General features: G+C 55.6%; 2 protein-coding genes across 3 annotated transcripts in view; one reads left to right on the top strand and one right to left on the bottom strand.

Moving 5' to 3' along the window:
* The window catches only part of LZTS2 (leucine zipper, putative tumor suppressor 2), a 10870-nt gene extending 8025 nt beyond the window's left edge, over positions 1–2845 (top strand). Inside the window, exons 4-5 of the mRNA XM_011935525.1 lie at positions 484–741; positions 1497–2845. Coding sequence (XP_011790915.1) covers positions 484–741; positions 1497–2180 — 942 coding nt within the window. The 3' untranslated portion in view covers positions 2181–2845. The remainder of the gene's footprint in view (positions 1–483; positions 742–1496) is intronic.
* A 768-nt stretch (positions 2846–3613) lies between these two features.
* PDZD7 (PDZ domain containing 7) overlaps positions 3614–13846 on the bottom strand; it is a 24089-nt gene continuing 13856 nt past the window's right edge. Inside the window, exons 11-18 of one of the 2 annotated variants that reach the window (XM_011935522.1) lie at positions 11585–11635; positions 10817–10992; positions 7162–7253; positions 6920–7011; positions 6686–6757; positions 5272–5871; positions 4261–4361; positions 3614–3862 (exon numbers count right to left, since the gene is read on the bottom strand). In XM_011935522.1, the coding sequence (XP_011790912.1) occupies positions 3614–3862; positions 4261–4361; positions 5272–5871; positions 6686–6757; positions 6920–7011; positions 7162–7253; positions 10817–10992; positions 11585–11635 (1433 nt within the window). Of the gene's footprint in view, positions 3863–4260; positions 4362–5271; positions 5872–6685; positions 6758–6919; positions 7012–7161; positions 7254–10816; positions 10993–11584; positions 11636–12530; positions 12816–13846 lie in introns of those variants that run through there. The other variant, XM_011935523.1, reaches the window with a different exon arrangement.

Here is a 13846-nt window from a genome sequence, read left to right as displayed (position 1 = left end):
TTTTTTTTTTTTTTTTTTTTTTTTGAGACAGTGTCTCATTCTCTCACCCAGGCTAGAGTGCAGTGGTGCGATTTCAGCTCCTTGTAGCCTCAACCTCCTGGACTCAAGCAGTCCTCCCACCCCAGCCTCCCAAGTAGCTGAGACTACAGGCGCATGCCACCACACAAAGCTAATTTTTGTTCTTTGGAGAGGCAAGGTTTTGCTGTGTTGCCTAGGCTGGTCTCGAACTCCGGAGCTTAAGTGATCCACCCACCTCGGCTTCCCAAAATGCTGGGATTACAGGCGTGAGCCACCAAGCCCGGTCTGCTTGCTCTTGTGTTTGTTTCTATGATCATCATAAAAGCAGTTAGTATTGTTGCAATTACTATTGTTGTTTGATGGAATACACCCTTCCTGAGCCCTCAAAAGTGGGCCGCCAGAGCAGACACTGAGTGGGGAGTTGGGAAAACTGCCCAGGAGCTGGGTCTGTCTTCTCGCCTGCAGGCCTATGAGGAGCGGCAGCGGCACTGGCAGCGAGAGCGCGAGGCCCTGCGAGAGGACTGTGCGGCCCAGGCACAGCGGGCACAGCGGGCCCAACAGCTGCTGCAGCTGCAGGTGTTCCAGCTGCAGCAGGAGAAGCGGCAATTGCAGGATGACTTCGCACAGCTGCTGCAGGAGCGTGAACAGCTGGAGCGGCGCTGCGCCACCTTGGAGCGGGAGCAGCGGGAGCTCGGGCCAAGGCTTGAGGAGACCAAGTGGGAGGTGGGCCAGACCAGGAGGGGCAGGGAGCAGGGTCACACAGGGAGAAACCCTGGAAAAAGGGGCCCAGCCGCACCCTCCCTCAGCCTGCCACCCCCAGAGGTCCTCCCCTTCCTCACCTCGGTGAGATGAGGTTCTCCTCTGTCCCTTTCTGGGAGGAGGGTCTCTTTGTTGGCCTTGTCTAGTGGCACAAAGCCACGCTTCCAGCCAGTAGTAAGAATGTGGTGCTTGTGGTGTGGAGGCATTATTCTAAGCATGTTGCATGGGACAGATCATTTCATCCTTGTAACAATACTGAGGGGGCTACCACTCGTCTCCCCATTTTAGAGATGAGTAAACTGAGGCCCAGAAAGACTGAAGTGCCAAATATGAACCCAGGCAGTCTGGCTCCAATATCTGAGCTCTTAACCAAGTCACTGTAGTACCTTTCCAGTAGACACCTGGGTACTGCCCTCCATTGCCCCCACTCCTGCAGCACCTGTTAGCACCCAGTCCCCAGGGCTCAGTGGTACTTCCACCGTGTCTCGTGATGCTTTGAAGACACCAGCTTTGAAGCAAAAAAATCTACGTCTGCTTTCCACTTAAGCCATATCTTAACTCTGTGACCTTGGACATGTCACTAGACTTGCCTTAGTGTCTCCATCTGTAAAATGGGGATAAAGATGGACTCTCCTCCCGAATGCCAGGCATGATGCACAGGGCCTGTCCCCCCAGGAGAACCTGTCTCACCGTCCTTCCCCACTGCCTCCCACCCCCAGGTGTGCCAGAAATCAGGCGAGATCTCCCTGCTGAAGCAGCAGCTGAAGGAGTCTCAGGCAGAGCTGGTGCAGAAGGGCAGCGAGCTGGTGGCCCTGCGGGTGGCACTGCGGGAGGCCCGTGCTACCCTGCGGGTCAGTGAGGGCCGTGCGCGGGGTCTACAGGAGGCTGCCCGAGCTCGGGAGCTGGAGCTGGAAACCTGTTCCCAGGAGCTGCAGCGACACCGCCAGGAAGCCGAGCGGCTGCGGGAGAAAGCTGGGCAGTTGGATGCTGAGGCAGCTGGACTCCGGGAGCCCGCTGTGCCACCTGCCACCGCTGACCCATTCCTCCTGGCAGAGAGTGATGAGGCCAAAGTGCAGCGGGCAGCAGCTGGGGTTGGGGGCAGCTTGCGGGCCCAGGTGGAGCGACTGCGGGTGGAGCTGCAGCGGGAGCGGCGGCGGGGTGAGGAGCAGCGGGACAGCTTTGAGGGGGAGCGGCTGGCCTGGCAGGCAGAGAAGGAGCAGGTGATCCGCTACCAGAAGCAGCTGCAGCACAACTACATCCAGATGTACCGGCGCAACCGGCAGCTAGAGCAGGAGCTGCAGCAGCTCAGCCTAGAGCTGGAGGCCCGGGAGCTCGCGGAGCTGGGCCTGGCTGAGCAGGCCCCCTGCATCTGCTTGGAGGAGATCACTGCTACTGAGATCTAGGGCCCTCGGCACCCAGCTCTGCAAGGAGCTCTGCCAGAGGGGCAGCAGCTGCAGATCCACTTAGGCCCCAGGGCCCACGGATGACCCCAAAAGCTGAGGGCCCCAAAGCCACTTGTCTCCTAGGATCCAGGCCTCTTGGGCTTCTGCCAGGAACTCGGGGTGGTCGTATGACTTGGAGGAGCAAGATCAGACCGCTTGAAGGGCCCCGTGTTCACTGTCACCCAGAGGCTCCTGTCACTACCCACTTCATTCCCCACCGCTGCCAGTGCCACTGCCAACCCTGTTCACAGGCGCTTCCAGCCCACTCCAGCCAGGGGAGCTGGGAGGAAGAAGGGGCTCCCTCCTCTCCACATTCCCCCCGACCCCAAAGCCAGAGAAAGCCAGATGGCACCAGCTGCTCCAGATGTGCCTGCCCATATTGGGGGACAGGGCCGGGCCTGGGCTCGGTTCCCAGGTTCGAGCTCTGCAGCCTCTCTCCTGGAGTGAGGGGGCTGAAGTCAGACCAAAGGAAGAACTCAGAAATGTCTTGTTTATTTGTGTTTGTGACCAAGCAGCCTCTCCCTTCACCCAGGTTTATGGCCTCGTTTTCACTTGTATATTTTTCACACTGTAAATTTCTTGTACAAACCCAAAGAAAAAATTAAAAAAAAAATTTTTGTTTAAAATATTTTTGTTTAAAAATAATGTGAATGCGCTGGATAAAGAGTATAGGAACTTGTTTGACCCACACCCCCTCTATTTGCTGGCTATTCCCCGAGCTCTCTTGGGGAGAAAAGGTGATGGAGGAAGGACAAATCCAGTAGAATGTCTGAGATCTTAATGGACCCCCACATGAAATGATCTCTCAGGATTTCAGGGACTAGAAAAGCCTTTAATCCTTTTCCTTGCACAGAATGCTGCTTGGGGCTGAGGAATGGACACATTGACCCCTTGAGGGCCCTGTCTGGCAGCCTGTGTCCCTGCAGGCTTGGGGGACTCACAAAGTAAGAGGCAGCATGTGAGAAAGTGCCCACCAATCCCAAGCTCCAGACCTTGAGTTTCTTACCCCCTTTCCTGGCTTGGGAGATAGGGGAGCCGAGAGTGCGGGTGACACAGGCTGCCCACTAGCACCTTGTCCTTGGACACTAAGGCAGAGCCTTAGTGACAGCTGAGGAAGGAAGAAAGTGGAAAGATGTGAGCCACCAGTGTGGCACTGGGAGGAGGAAGGGTGGGTGGGCAGGAGCCGGAGAGTCCTGAGTCCTGAGGAAGTTGGTAGGAGAGATCCTGGGGATAACGGGATGTTGGAGTCTGGGGGAATCTGAGGTTAGGGGAAGGGTCATGGGATGCGTGGGGAGGGTGTAGGCTTAGAATCAGGAGTCTGGAGAGCTGGGAGTTGGCTGGAGAAGCCTGGCATCAGTGGGAGGAGTCTGGGGATTGGTGGGAGGTTCTAGGAGCTAGTGGGCAGGAACTGGAGCAGCATCAAGGGGTTGGTGGGCAGGCGAGTGGTCAGCAGGAAGGCCCCCATCAGTAAGGGCTGATGAGTCAGAGAGTGAGGGCCGTGGGCTGGGCCTGGGGACCCTGACCACAAGCTCCATGGGCTCCCGGGTCTTGTTTCGATAAGCCCGACGGATAGTGTCTACTGCACGCTGGTGGGTCACCTGCTCCAGACTCTCGCCGTCCACTGCCACAAGCTCGAAACCAGCCTAGGATGGAGTGAGAGAGTCACATCCCTCCCTCCCCATGTCACCCTGCACCAGCCCCCAACCTGAAGGCAGCATCTTCTCACCTCCACCCACGAGGACACTCCTCCCCCATCTGGGTGGAGGGGATGGACAATGAGACTTTTGTGCCTGGAGTCGTTGGGGGCAGGGTGGGGCACAGACAAGGGCTCTTTGTCCCTTGGGGCTCAGGCTCAGGCTAGCATGAGGGGACAGAGTTTTCCCTGGGCCTGCTCATCCTGCTCGTCTGAACCCCCTCACCCCAAGCCTCCTCCCACAACCTGGGCTAAACATGTCTGGCTGGAAGCTGAGCATGGCCAGCCCATCTCCTGCCTGGTTTCAGCTGTGGGCTGTGAGGGTGGGCCTGGGCATGTTTCACCCACCTGCAGGGCCCCACTGAGGAAGGCGGCCCCCCCAGGGAAGATCTTCTCTATCTTCACCATGGGCTGCACCTTGGACTCAATGCCCCCAGAAATGCTGATGCCTAGTGATGGAGAGAAACACTGTGAGAGAGTGCAGCCAGACCCCAAAATGCAAGCTCCCTGGAGAAACCTAGAATTCCATCCCCAAACCCAAGGCCCCAACTTCTCCCACATCCCTACATTCTGTTACTACTCAAATCTCAATTCATTCCAAAATCCTCCAGATCCTAGCCCCTCAAATCTAGACCGCACCCAGATACACCCCAATACCTCAGATTCCCTTTTATTTATTTATTTTTTGAGACAGTCTTTTTTTTTTTTTTTTTTTGAGACGGAGTTTTGCTCTTGTTGCCCAGGCTGGAGTGCAATGGCACAGTCTCGGCTCACCGCAACCTCCACCTCCCAGGTTCAAGCGATTCTCCTGCCTCAGCCTCCCGAGTAGCTAGGATTACAGGCATGTGCCACCATGCCCGGCTAATTTTGTACTTTTAGTAGAGACGGGGTTTCTCCATGTTGGTCAGGCTGGTCTGGAACTCCTGACCTCAGCTGATTCGCCCTCCTCAACCTCCTGAAGTGCTGGGATTACAGGCGTAAGCCACCGCGCCCAGCCGAGACAGAGTCTTACTCTGTCGCCCAGGCTGGAGTGCAGTGGCGCAATCTCAGTTGGGCTCAGGGCAACCTCTGCCTCCTGGGTTCAAGTGATTCTCCTGCTCAGCCTTCTGAGTAGCTGGGATTACAGGCGCCCACCACCACGCCCAGCTAATTCTTTTGTATTTTTAGTGGAAACGGGGTTTCACCATGTAGCCCAGGCTAGTCTTGAACTCCTGACCTCAAGTGATCCACCAGCCTCGGCCTCCCAAAGTGCTGGGATTACAGGTGTGAGCCGCTGCGCCTGGCCCAATAACCCAGGTTCTTTTCCTGGGCCCAGGCTTCCTAGTGTCCCCTGCCAGGCCCAGTCCCACCTGGACTCACCTAAGGACTGCTTCATCTTGGACAGTGTCACTGTCTTCAGCTCGCCACTGGGGGTCTTCATGGCTGCCTCCTCGGCCATCCCCTCAGTTCCATTCTCCGAGGGCCCTTGCTTGGCCCCCACCTTGGCTGCCTCCCCATCCAGAGATAGTGGCAGAGGGGGCCTGGCCTTCCGAGGCTTGTGGTAGCGCCCATTGGCCATGCTGGGGGCAGGGGTAGGCGCAGGGGATGGGGAGCGTCTACCCGGAGACTTGCCTTGACCCCGGCTGCTGCGGCTGCGGCTGCGGCTGCGGCTCTGAGCCTGGCCCCGGACCTGGCCATGTGGAGGGTGCTCTCGGCTCAGGGGTTCTGTCAGCAGCCAGTTAGGCCGCGGGGGCCGGGGAGCCACAGGGGGTGGCTGCGGAGGGGGTGTGCAGGCACTTCGGCGGGGGGTGAAGGCATCTACTGGCACGTCTTGGAGAGGGGGGATCCCTTTATGAGGGTGGCGAGGGGCAGAGGCACTCGGGGAGACCTTGAGGCCCCCCAGCCGCTCTCTCAGCTCCCCATCATCTTCCTCTTCCGGGAAGCCGTTCACCGGCAGCAGGTAGAAGCCTCCGCGGCTGTCTGGGGAAGAGCGCCAAGGTCAGCTGCCCACTCCTCCCCTCCCAGCTTAGACCACCTCTCCAGGACCCAGGCCTTGCTTTGGTTCGGCCCGAGTTTGTTCAGGAACCAGTGCAGTGCGGCCCACCCACGGGGTAGGCGGACAAACATGTTCTATTAGACTCGCTTTTTTTTTTTTTTTTTGAGACGAGTCTCACTCTGTCGCCCAGGCTGGAGTGCGGTGGCGCAATTTTGGCTCACTGCAACCTCCACCTCCTAGGTTCAAGCGATTCTCCTGCCTCAGCCTCCCCGAGTAGCTGGGATTACAGGCGTGCGCCACCAAGCCCAGCTCGTTTTTGTATTTTTAGTAGAGATGGGGTTTCGCCATGTTGGCCAGGTTGGTCTCTACCCCTGACCTCAAGCGATCCACCCGCCTCAGCCTCCCAAAGTGCTGGGATTACAGGCATAAGCCACCGCTTCCGGCCTAGAATTGCATTTTAATACTTCCTGTTGGAATCGTTACAGTTCTATTTTAATGTGTCTAAGAAAAAATACGACTAGCACACCAAACGTAATTTCTCAGAGATTACTGCATAGAATGAGACTAGATTTTAAAAGTGAGCAGGTTTCAAACCAACTATTAAGTAAATAATAGTACAGGTGGTGACCAGCGGATGTGATAAAATGGCTCTGGTGGACAAGAGCTTTCCTTCAGGGGACCGCAATGTGCCTGGAAGCCACAACTACCTCCCCGTGGGGAAAGAAGTAGAAGGCCCATCCTCCTTTCCCGAATCTCCCCAGGGCTGTGCCCCTCCCTGGGCTCTGGGATCTGACTGACCAGGCACGGGAGTGATAAGGTGACGCTTGGGCGGCGTGTCCTGCCGGGCTGGTCTCAAAGCAGGAGGCCGGACTGGTTGGAAAGATGAACAGGTCAGAGGCAAGGCACCCCGCCAGGCTCCCAGAGGGACACAGCTCAAGGGGCTCGGCAATCTCTGCAGCCCTCTCCACCACGGGGTCCCATCCCCATCCCCAGCAGGGCTGGGACCCAGAACTCCCGCCTCCCACTGCTGACCTGCTCTGCTCTTGAGGGCCTCAAAAGCCTCCAGCTCCACAGGCATCACCATGCTGTCAAAGCGGCCCAGGTCTGTGGGGGCCACCACACTCCTGGGAGAGGGTGAGAGACAGCAGGGGTGGGAGGGGCAGGCAGGGTTTCAGTTCTGGAGGTGCCAGAATGCCCTTCAGCCCTTGGGAGGTTGGGGGTGGTACCAGGGATCCCCTTCCTGCCCCCAAGCCCTCTCTGCAACCTCCTCCCACCTGATGTCCCGCAGCAGCAGCAGCTTCTCGGGCCTGTCCAGGATGGCCAGCAGGGGCCTCACCAGGTCCTCCACACCTCCCTCATGCACATACTGCAGATAGAGGCACCACAGGTCAGACAGCAGTGGGGACTTCCAGAGCTGGGTGAGGGGGACACCAGGGCATGCAGGTGTTTTTTGTACGCATGTAGGGACCTATCCAGCCCTGCATGCCTTGGGAAAGGTTTACTCCACCCCCAGCTGCCACAGGGTGGTCTGATCTTGGTGATGGGGTGGAAGCCTGCAGTAATAACAGACCTGCAATAAATAGCAACAGCATTGATAACAGTTTTGGGACAGACACTTTTCTAAGCCTTTTACCTACCATCTCTCAGCAACCACCCTGAGAAATGGCATTAATTATTCCTGTTTTACGGATGCCGAAACTGAGGCTCAGAGAGAAGGCCTTCACTCAAAGCCATACACATAAGAAAGTGTGAAGAGGGACTGGAACCCGGGGAGTCTAACTCTTGCTTGCTCTGGTGCCGGAAAAGGATGTGCAGGGAGTGGACTCTCCTCCCCACCCCCACATCCCAGGCAGAAGGAAGGAATTTGAGCCTAACTCTAGGCTGTGTGCCTGGCTGTCCCCGCGTGTGTCTGCACACAGACCTACAAATTAGGCTTTGTTTGGGGCTGGAATGGGAGCCTTGGGGAAGGGGCGGCTCTGCAGAAAGCCTCTCCGGTCAGTTCCTGGGGCGGGATGGGGGGCTGGGTGGAACCCCTTCTGCCTGGCACTGCCCGGATGCCACCAGCCACACCCCACTGACTCTGAAGACCTGAACACTGGGAGCCATCCCACTTGGACAGCACACCGACCCCTTGTGGCGAGAGGGAGACTGAGTCAGTGACATGCATGCATAGAACACTTTCTATGGGCACAGGCACAGAGACAGAGCATGCCCTGGTGGTCAGAGTGAGTCATTCATAAATATCTGGAAATAAATACAATACAAACGATGCGTGTGGCCCCAAACCACACACAGTTACAGCGACTCACACATATCAACAATACATTTCCTTTTGTCTGGAGAGACACATATGGTGCAGAACCAGCCCCACATGTGCACACGCTTTAAGTCTATGGACTTGGATTCATTACCCACTAAGTACCAGACCCTGTACTGGGCAGCAGGGGCACAATGATCCTGTCTCAGATCTTCAGAAACTGGGTCTAGTGGGAGTGAGGGGCAGATGAGTCACATACCCCAGTGAACTACAAGTCAGGGGCAATGGAGCACAGGGAGTCTCAGAGGAACGTGGGAGGATCCCAGTGGGCTTCATGGAGGTGGTGGTATTCTGACTGACTCTTAGAAGATAGATGTAGGGAACAACACAAAAGTTGGGAAGAAGGTGTTGCAAAGGTGGTGTAGAAAAATGAGTAGATAGTGGTTTAAACGTGGCCATGGGGTCCATGAAGAACCTCCCTGCAGGGCTGTTGCACAGGTTGTGACTATGTGAGTAGCGTCCCTGAGGCTGTGCAGGTTGTAACCTGTAGAAACCTATGCGGCGGCCATGGGAAAGTGGAGGTTGGTGGGTTAGGGAGTTGAATCGGGGAGGACCTCGAATGTGAGAGCAGGGAACTTGTACTTTATTCTGCCAAAGACAATGGGTCACCAGGTGACTTGGGGAGTGTACAGCGATCAGAGAAGGGTTTCCTTTCCTTCCCTCCCTCCCTCCCTCCCTCTATCTCTGTCTTTCTTTCTCTCTTTTTCTCTTTCTTTCGAGACAGATTTTCGCTCTTGTTCCCAGGTTGGAGTGCAATGGCGCGATCTCGGCTCACTGCAACCTCCATCTCCCAGGTTCAAGCAATTCTGCTGCTTCAGCCTCCTGAGTAACTGGGATTACAGGCACCTGCCACCATGCCTAGCTTTTTTTTTCTTTTTTTTTTTTTTTGTATTTTTAGTAGAGATGGGGTTTCACCATGTTGGACAGACTGGTCTCGAACTCCTGACCTCAGGTGATCCGCTTGCCTAGGCCTCCCAAAGTGCTGGGATTACAGGCATGTGCCTCCACACCTTGCTTTTTTTGTATTTTTAGTAGAGATGGGGTTTCACCATGTTGGACAGACTGGTCTCGAACTCCTGACCTCAGGTGATCCGCTTGCCTAGGCCTCCCAAAGTGCTGGGATTATAGGCATGAGCCACATCACCTTGCCAATCAGAGAGGGGTTTCTGATTCTTGGTCTGGCAGCTGTAGAGAGATGGCTCACATGGGGAGAGAAGGGAAGCCTGGGGTTCAGGGCTACTTGCCCCAGTCACCAGGAGAACTTTGCTCATCACTCTGGCCAGGGCTCCATTGCTGAGGGTCTGATCTGTTGGTGTGGGGGGCTTGGGTCAGGTTTGGGTGGTGGTTGAGCTCGGCAGGTGGTATGGGAGCACAGTAGGAGGTTTGGGCAGAGAAGGGAGGGATGAGGGAAAAGGAGCCGCCAAAGAGACAGACCCAGAGTCCCACCTCATGGACAGAGCCTGCATTGCCCTACTTAGCGCTGGGAACTGAGGGTGACACTTTCTGAGTTTAGCCCAAAACCCTTTAGCTTCCCCCCAGCACACACCCCCATCTGCAGCTCTGCTGCAAACCAGGCCTTGGTAACAGGATGCATAAATGACCATATCTCAGTCTCCAGGTGACAATGCATGGACACACACACACACACGCTAGCCAGACACGTGCTTGCTCACATGCACACACACACACAATGGTGCAGTCGTATCAACACAAACCAGGTACCCCACGGACACGCCAGTGCACACACCACACAGACATACAACACAGCCCCACTCTGAGCAAGGTGAAGGGTGAGGGAATCCACAAACCATTTTCCAAGACCCCCCAGCTCGCCCTCACACACAGTGTGCAGACTCGTCACAAGGAGCCCAGCATACACACCCAGGTCTTCCTGAGACAGGCACAGGAAAGGACCTGCCAATCCTGGAGGGAGGGAGCTGTACCCCACAGCCTCCCCAACAGGTGGGCCCCAGAGACTCCTTCAAATCTGACTCTCTCCCCACCCCGGGGCCCTCTGGCTCTTTTTGAAGTGGAAGGGAACAGAGAACGACAATTTAGGTGTTGGGGGGCAGGGGATGAGGTGTGGTGTGTAGGGGAGGCAAAGGATTACTTACTTGGGCAACAGGGGAGAGGACCTGGCATGAGGCCAGGCCTGCTGGGTGACCCAGGAGCAGAGGGTGGCACGCAGGGAAGGATGGAGGCTCAGAGAGGGCAGAGGCAGGTGACTGCAGGGACTCACTTTCCCCACTCGGGAGAAGTGTCCTCTCCTTCTCTTCTCAGCTTAAATACCACCTCCTCTGGGAGGGCCTCCCAGCCCACACCATCTAATATGTGTCTCCTGGTTTACCCTCTCATGTTCTTTTTCTTCACAGCTCTTCATGTGACTCATCACCATGGGCGTTTTGGTTCTAGTGATTGTCTAGCTCTTCTTCCTGTGAGCTGGCAGGTGTGTGTGTGTGTGTGTGTGAGACAGGGGTGACTTCTCATTTGACTGACCACTAGCCTCCTGGCATCAAGCCCAGACACTGGTCAGTGGACAGTGGCCTGAATGAATGATAGGCTGGGTGACCGAAGGACCGTGTGCCAAGGCTGCAGGCGGGATGGAGGCTTACCCGGGAGCAGTGGCGGGTGACAGCCAGTACCTCATCATCAGTCAGCAGCCTTTGGGCCATGTCCTGAATGAGGGGCCGCCGGCTCTCCCAGGCCCGAACCTGCTCATCCACGTTGGGCAGCTGGCTGCAGGGACTCCTGGACCCGGCAGACAGCAGGGCCTGGCCCCTCTCCCGGTCTGCAGGGCAGGAGTCAAAGGGTGTGATAAGGAGCCAGGAGTCATCAGGGAGGGGGAGAGGGGCTTTCCTCAGCAGGGTTGGGCCCCATAACTGGCCAGCTGAGAGCCCAGGTACCTGGGGCAGAATCCTAGCCTAGCCTATATGCGCCCACTGTGGTTGCCCACAGCAACCTGCCCACCAATGCAGCACAAACCCCAGCCCCTCAGCCCCAACACAGACCCCTATACCAGTCTGTTTCTTAATGGGGTCTTAGCCCAGTACCCCCAGAGCCCCCTGAACATGCACCATCATAGTAGTCTGTTCCCCAGTGGAGCCCCAGCACAGGCTCCCTCATCACCCCCAAATATATCTTTGGGAGTCCCAACACAAGCTCCTAAAATGCACACCAATATCTGTCTGCCACCCTATCTTTCCTAGTAAGCTTAGTCCAATTCTTTTAGCTGCCCCCAATACGTAATAGTCTAGTTGCCTGATCCTCCATGCTTGACCCTGACTGAGTTTAGTCCAAAGTCACTTAGCTGGCCCCCAGCATGCACCCTCATCTGCCACTCTACTGTAAACCAGGCCTTGGTAAAGGGATGCATGAATTACCGCGTCTCAGTCTCCAGGTGACAAACTTCTGCACTGGGCCCACGCTCCCTGCTACGAAGAAGAAAGAGGCTCAGCTGCAGGTCTTGGCCCCCAGTCTGAAAATGGGGGTCAGGAGGGCTCAGGACAAGCTGGAATGGAAAATTCAGACTGGAAGTAGGTGTAATGGGGAGGCAAGAGGCTTGGCCCTGAGGGACTTGAAGGCAATGCTCAGGCTATGGACTTCCTTCATAGGCAATGGGGAGTCAGGATGGTTTTGGATCAAGAGAGGGTGCAGTCTGAGCTCTGCTTATGCAAATTCACTTGGAAGCAAATGTATGGAGGGAAGAACCTCAGGGACAGAGCTCGGAGAAGTACCCACCTTCAGGGGACGGAGGGAAAAAGAGGAGCCTTGGAAGGAGATAGAGGAGTGGCCAGAGAGGTGAGAGGAGAACCAGCAGAGGGCAGGGCCTTGGGAGCTGTGGGAAGAGAGATGGAGAGGGGCCAGGCAGCCCTAATTGGAAGGGATTATCTCTCCCATGGTACAATCACCTTGAGACCCCAGAACTTCCCACCCCAGGGCGAAGCAGGGTCCAGCTCCTCATCCTCTGGTTGTTTTGTTGATCCGACATCCACCCCCCTCTTCTGAAAACAGCACCCTGATTTTCTCCTGGGGACCCACCCCGCTCTGTTCTTAGCCCATGTACTCCAGGGCGGGTATATGACCCAGGCTGGCTAACAAAAGCACTTTCTCTCCCACATCATAGCGATTTATTCTGCATGGCACAGGATGTCAGCTGGGCCAGGGACAGCCTACCCTGGGACTTCAGCTGCAACTATTTAAGGAGAAGCACTTTCTCCTGGGGTTGCTATGCAATAGAGGCCATCTTACCCCTAAGTCGGCAAAGCCCACAACAGTGAAGCCAACTCACGGGAGAGATGGAGGGGGACAGATGTCTGATGATGTTGCTCAGATGTTTAGACCCAGCTTAAATCAGTAGCTGAGCCAAGATGTGCTTTATTTTTTCTTTTACTTTTTTTTTCTTTAGAGATGGGGGTCTTGCTATATTGCCCAGGCTTGTCTTAAACTCCTGGGCTCAAGTGATGTTGCTGCTTCAGCTTCCAGAGTAGTTGGGATTGGCCAGGTGTGGTAGCTCATGCCTGTAGTCCTAGCACTTTGGGAGGCTGAGGCGGGTAGATAGCTTGAGTCCAGGAGTTTGAGACTAGCCTGGGCAACATGGTGAAACCCCCATCTCTGCAAAAAAATACAAAAAAAAATTAGCTGGGCATGGTGATGCACACTTGTCATACCAGCACTTTGGGAGGCTGAGGTGGAAGGATCGCTTGAGCGCGGGAGGCGGAGGTTGCAGTGAGCCGAGATCACGCCACTGCACTCCAGCCTGCGAGACAGAGCAAGACCCTGCCTCAAAAAAACAAAACAAAATAGTTGGGATTACAGGCATGTGCCACTAAGCCTGGAAGAAATGCTTTCTAAAGCTAGTGTGAGTTGAGTTTCTGTCACATGCAACTCCAAGAGTCTTTTTTTTTTTGAGGCGGAGTCTCGCTCTGTCACCCGGACTGGAGTGCAGTGGCCAGATCTCAGCTCACTGCAAGCTCCGCCTCCTGGGTTTACGCCATTCTCCTGCCTCAGCCTCCCGAGTAGCTGGGACTACAGGCGCCCGCCACCTCGCCCGGCTAGTTTTTGTATTTTTAGTAGAGACGGGGTTTCACCGTGTTAGCCAGGATGGTCTCCATCTCCTGACCGCGTGATCCGCCCATCTCGGCCTCCCAAAGTACTGGGATTACAGGCTTGAGCGACTCCAAGAGTCTTAACTCATCCACCCTTGGTCTAGTCTCTGAAACTCACCAGAGAGATGAGAGGGCCTCTTGTGAGTATCCTTTCGCAGACCCTGACATGCCTACAGCCTGGGCTAGGCCCTTCTACCTGGGCTCCGATCTAGAAATGGCTTTGCTCAAGGATGCTTCTAGAACTGAATTAAGCAAACAGAACTCTGACCAGGGGAGGTGAAGCCAAATGCCCTAGGAAAAGTGTGCCCTACCGCTGCCACCACCAAGAGCACAGGGATCTGATCAGAGCTCTCCCACGTCCTTGCTGTGCTATGATTCATCAGTTTTCCTTTCTATAAAATGGGGAGATGAGGCAGTATAACAATGACCACTACATTTTCTGAACACCTTCTGTATGCCAGACAATGTACTAAATGATTCACATACACTAATTCACTTGCTCCCCACTACTCTTAAAGAAATAGGTATTACTGGCTG

This window comes from Colobus angolensis, unplaced genomic scaffold, assembly GCF_000951035.1.
Source record: "Colobus angolensis palliatus isolate OR3802 unplaced genomic scaffold, Cang.pa_1.0 Scaffold144, whole genome shotgun sequence".
In the NCBI taxonomy this organism is placed as follows: domain Eukaryota; kingdom Metazoa; phylum Chordata; class Mammalia; order Primates; family Cercopithecidae; genus Colobus; species Colobus angolensis.
Note: the sequence above shows the minus strand (reverse complement) of the source record. Positions and strands in the feature narration are given on the sequence as shown.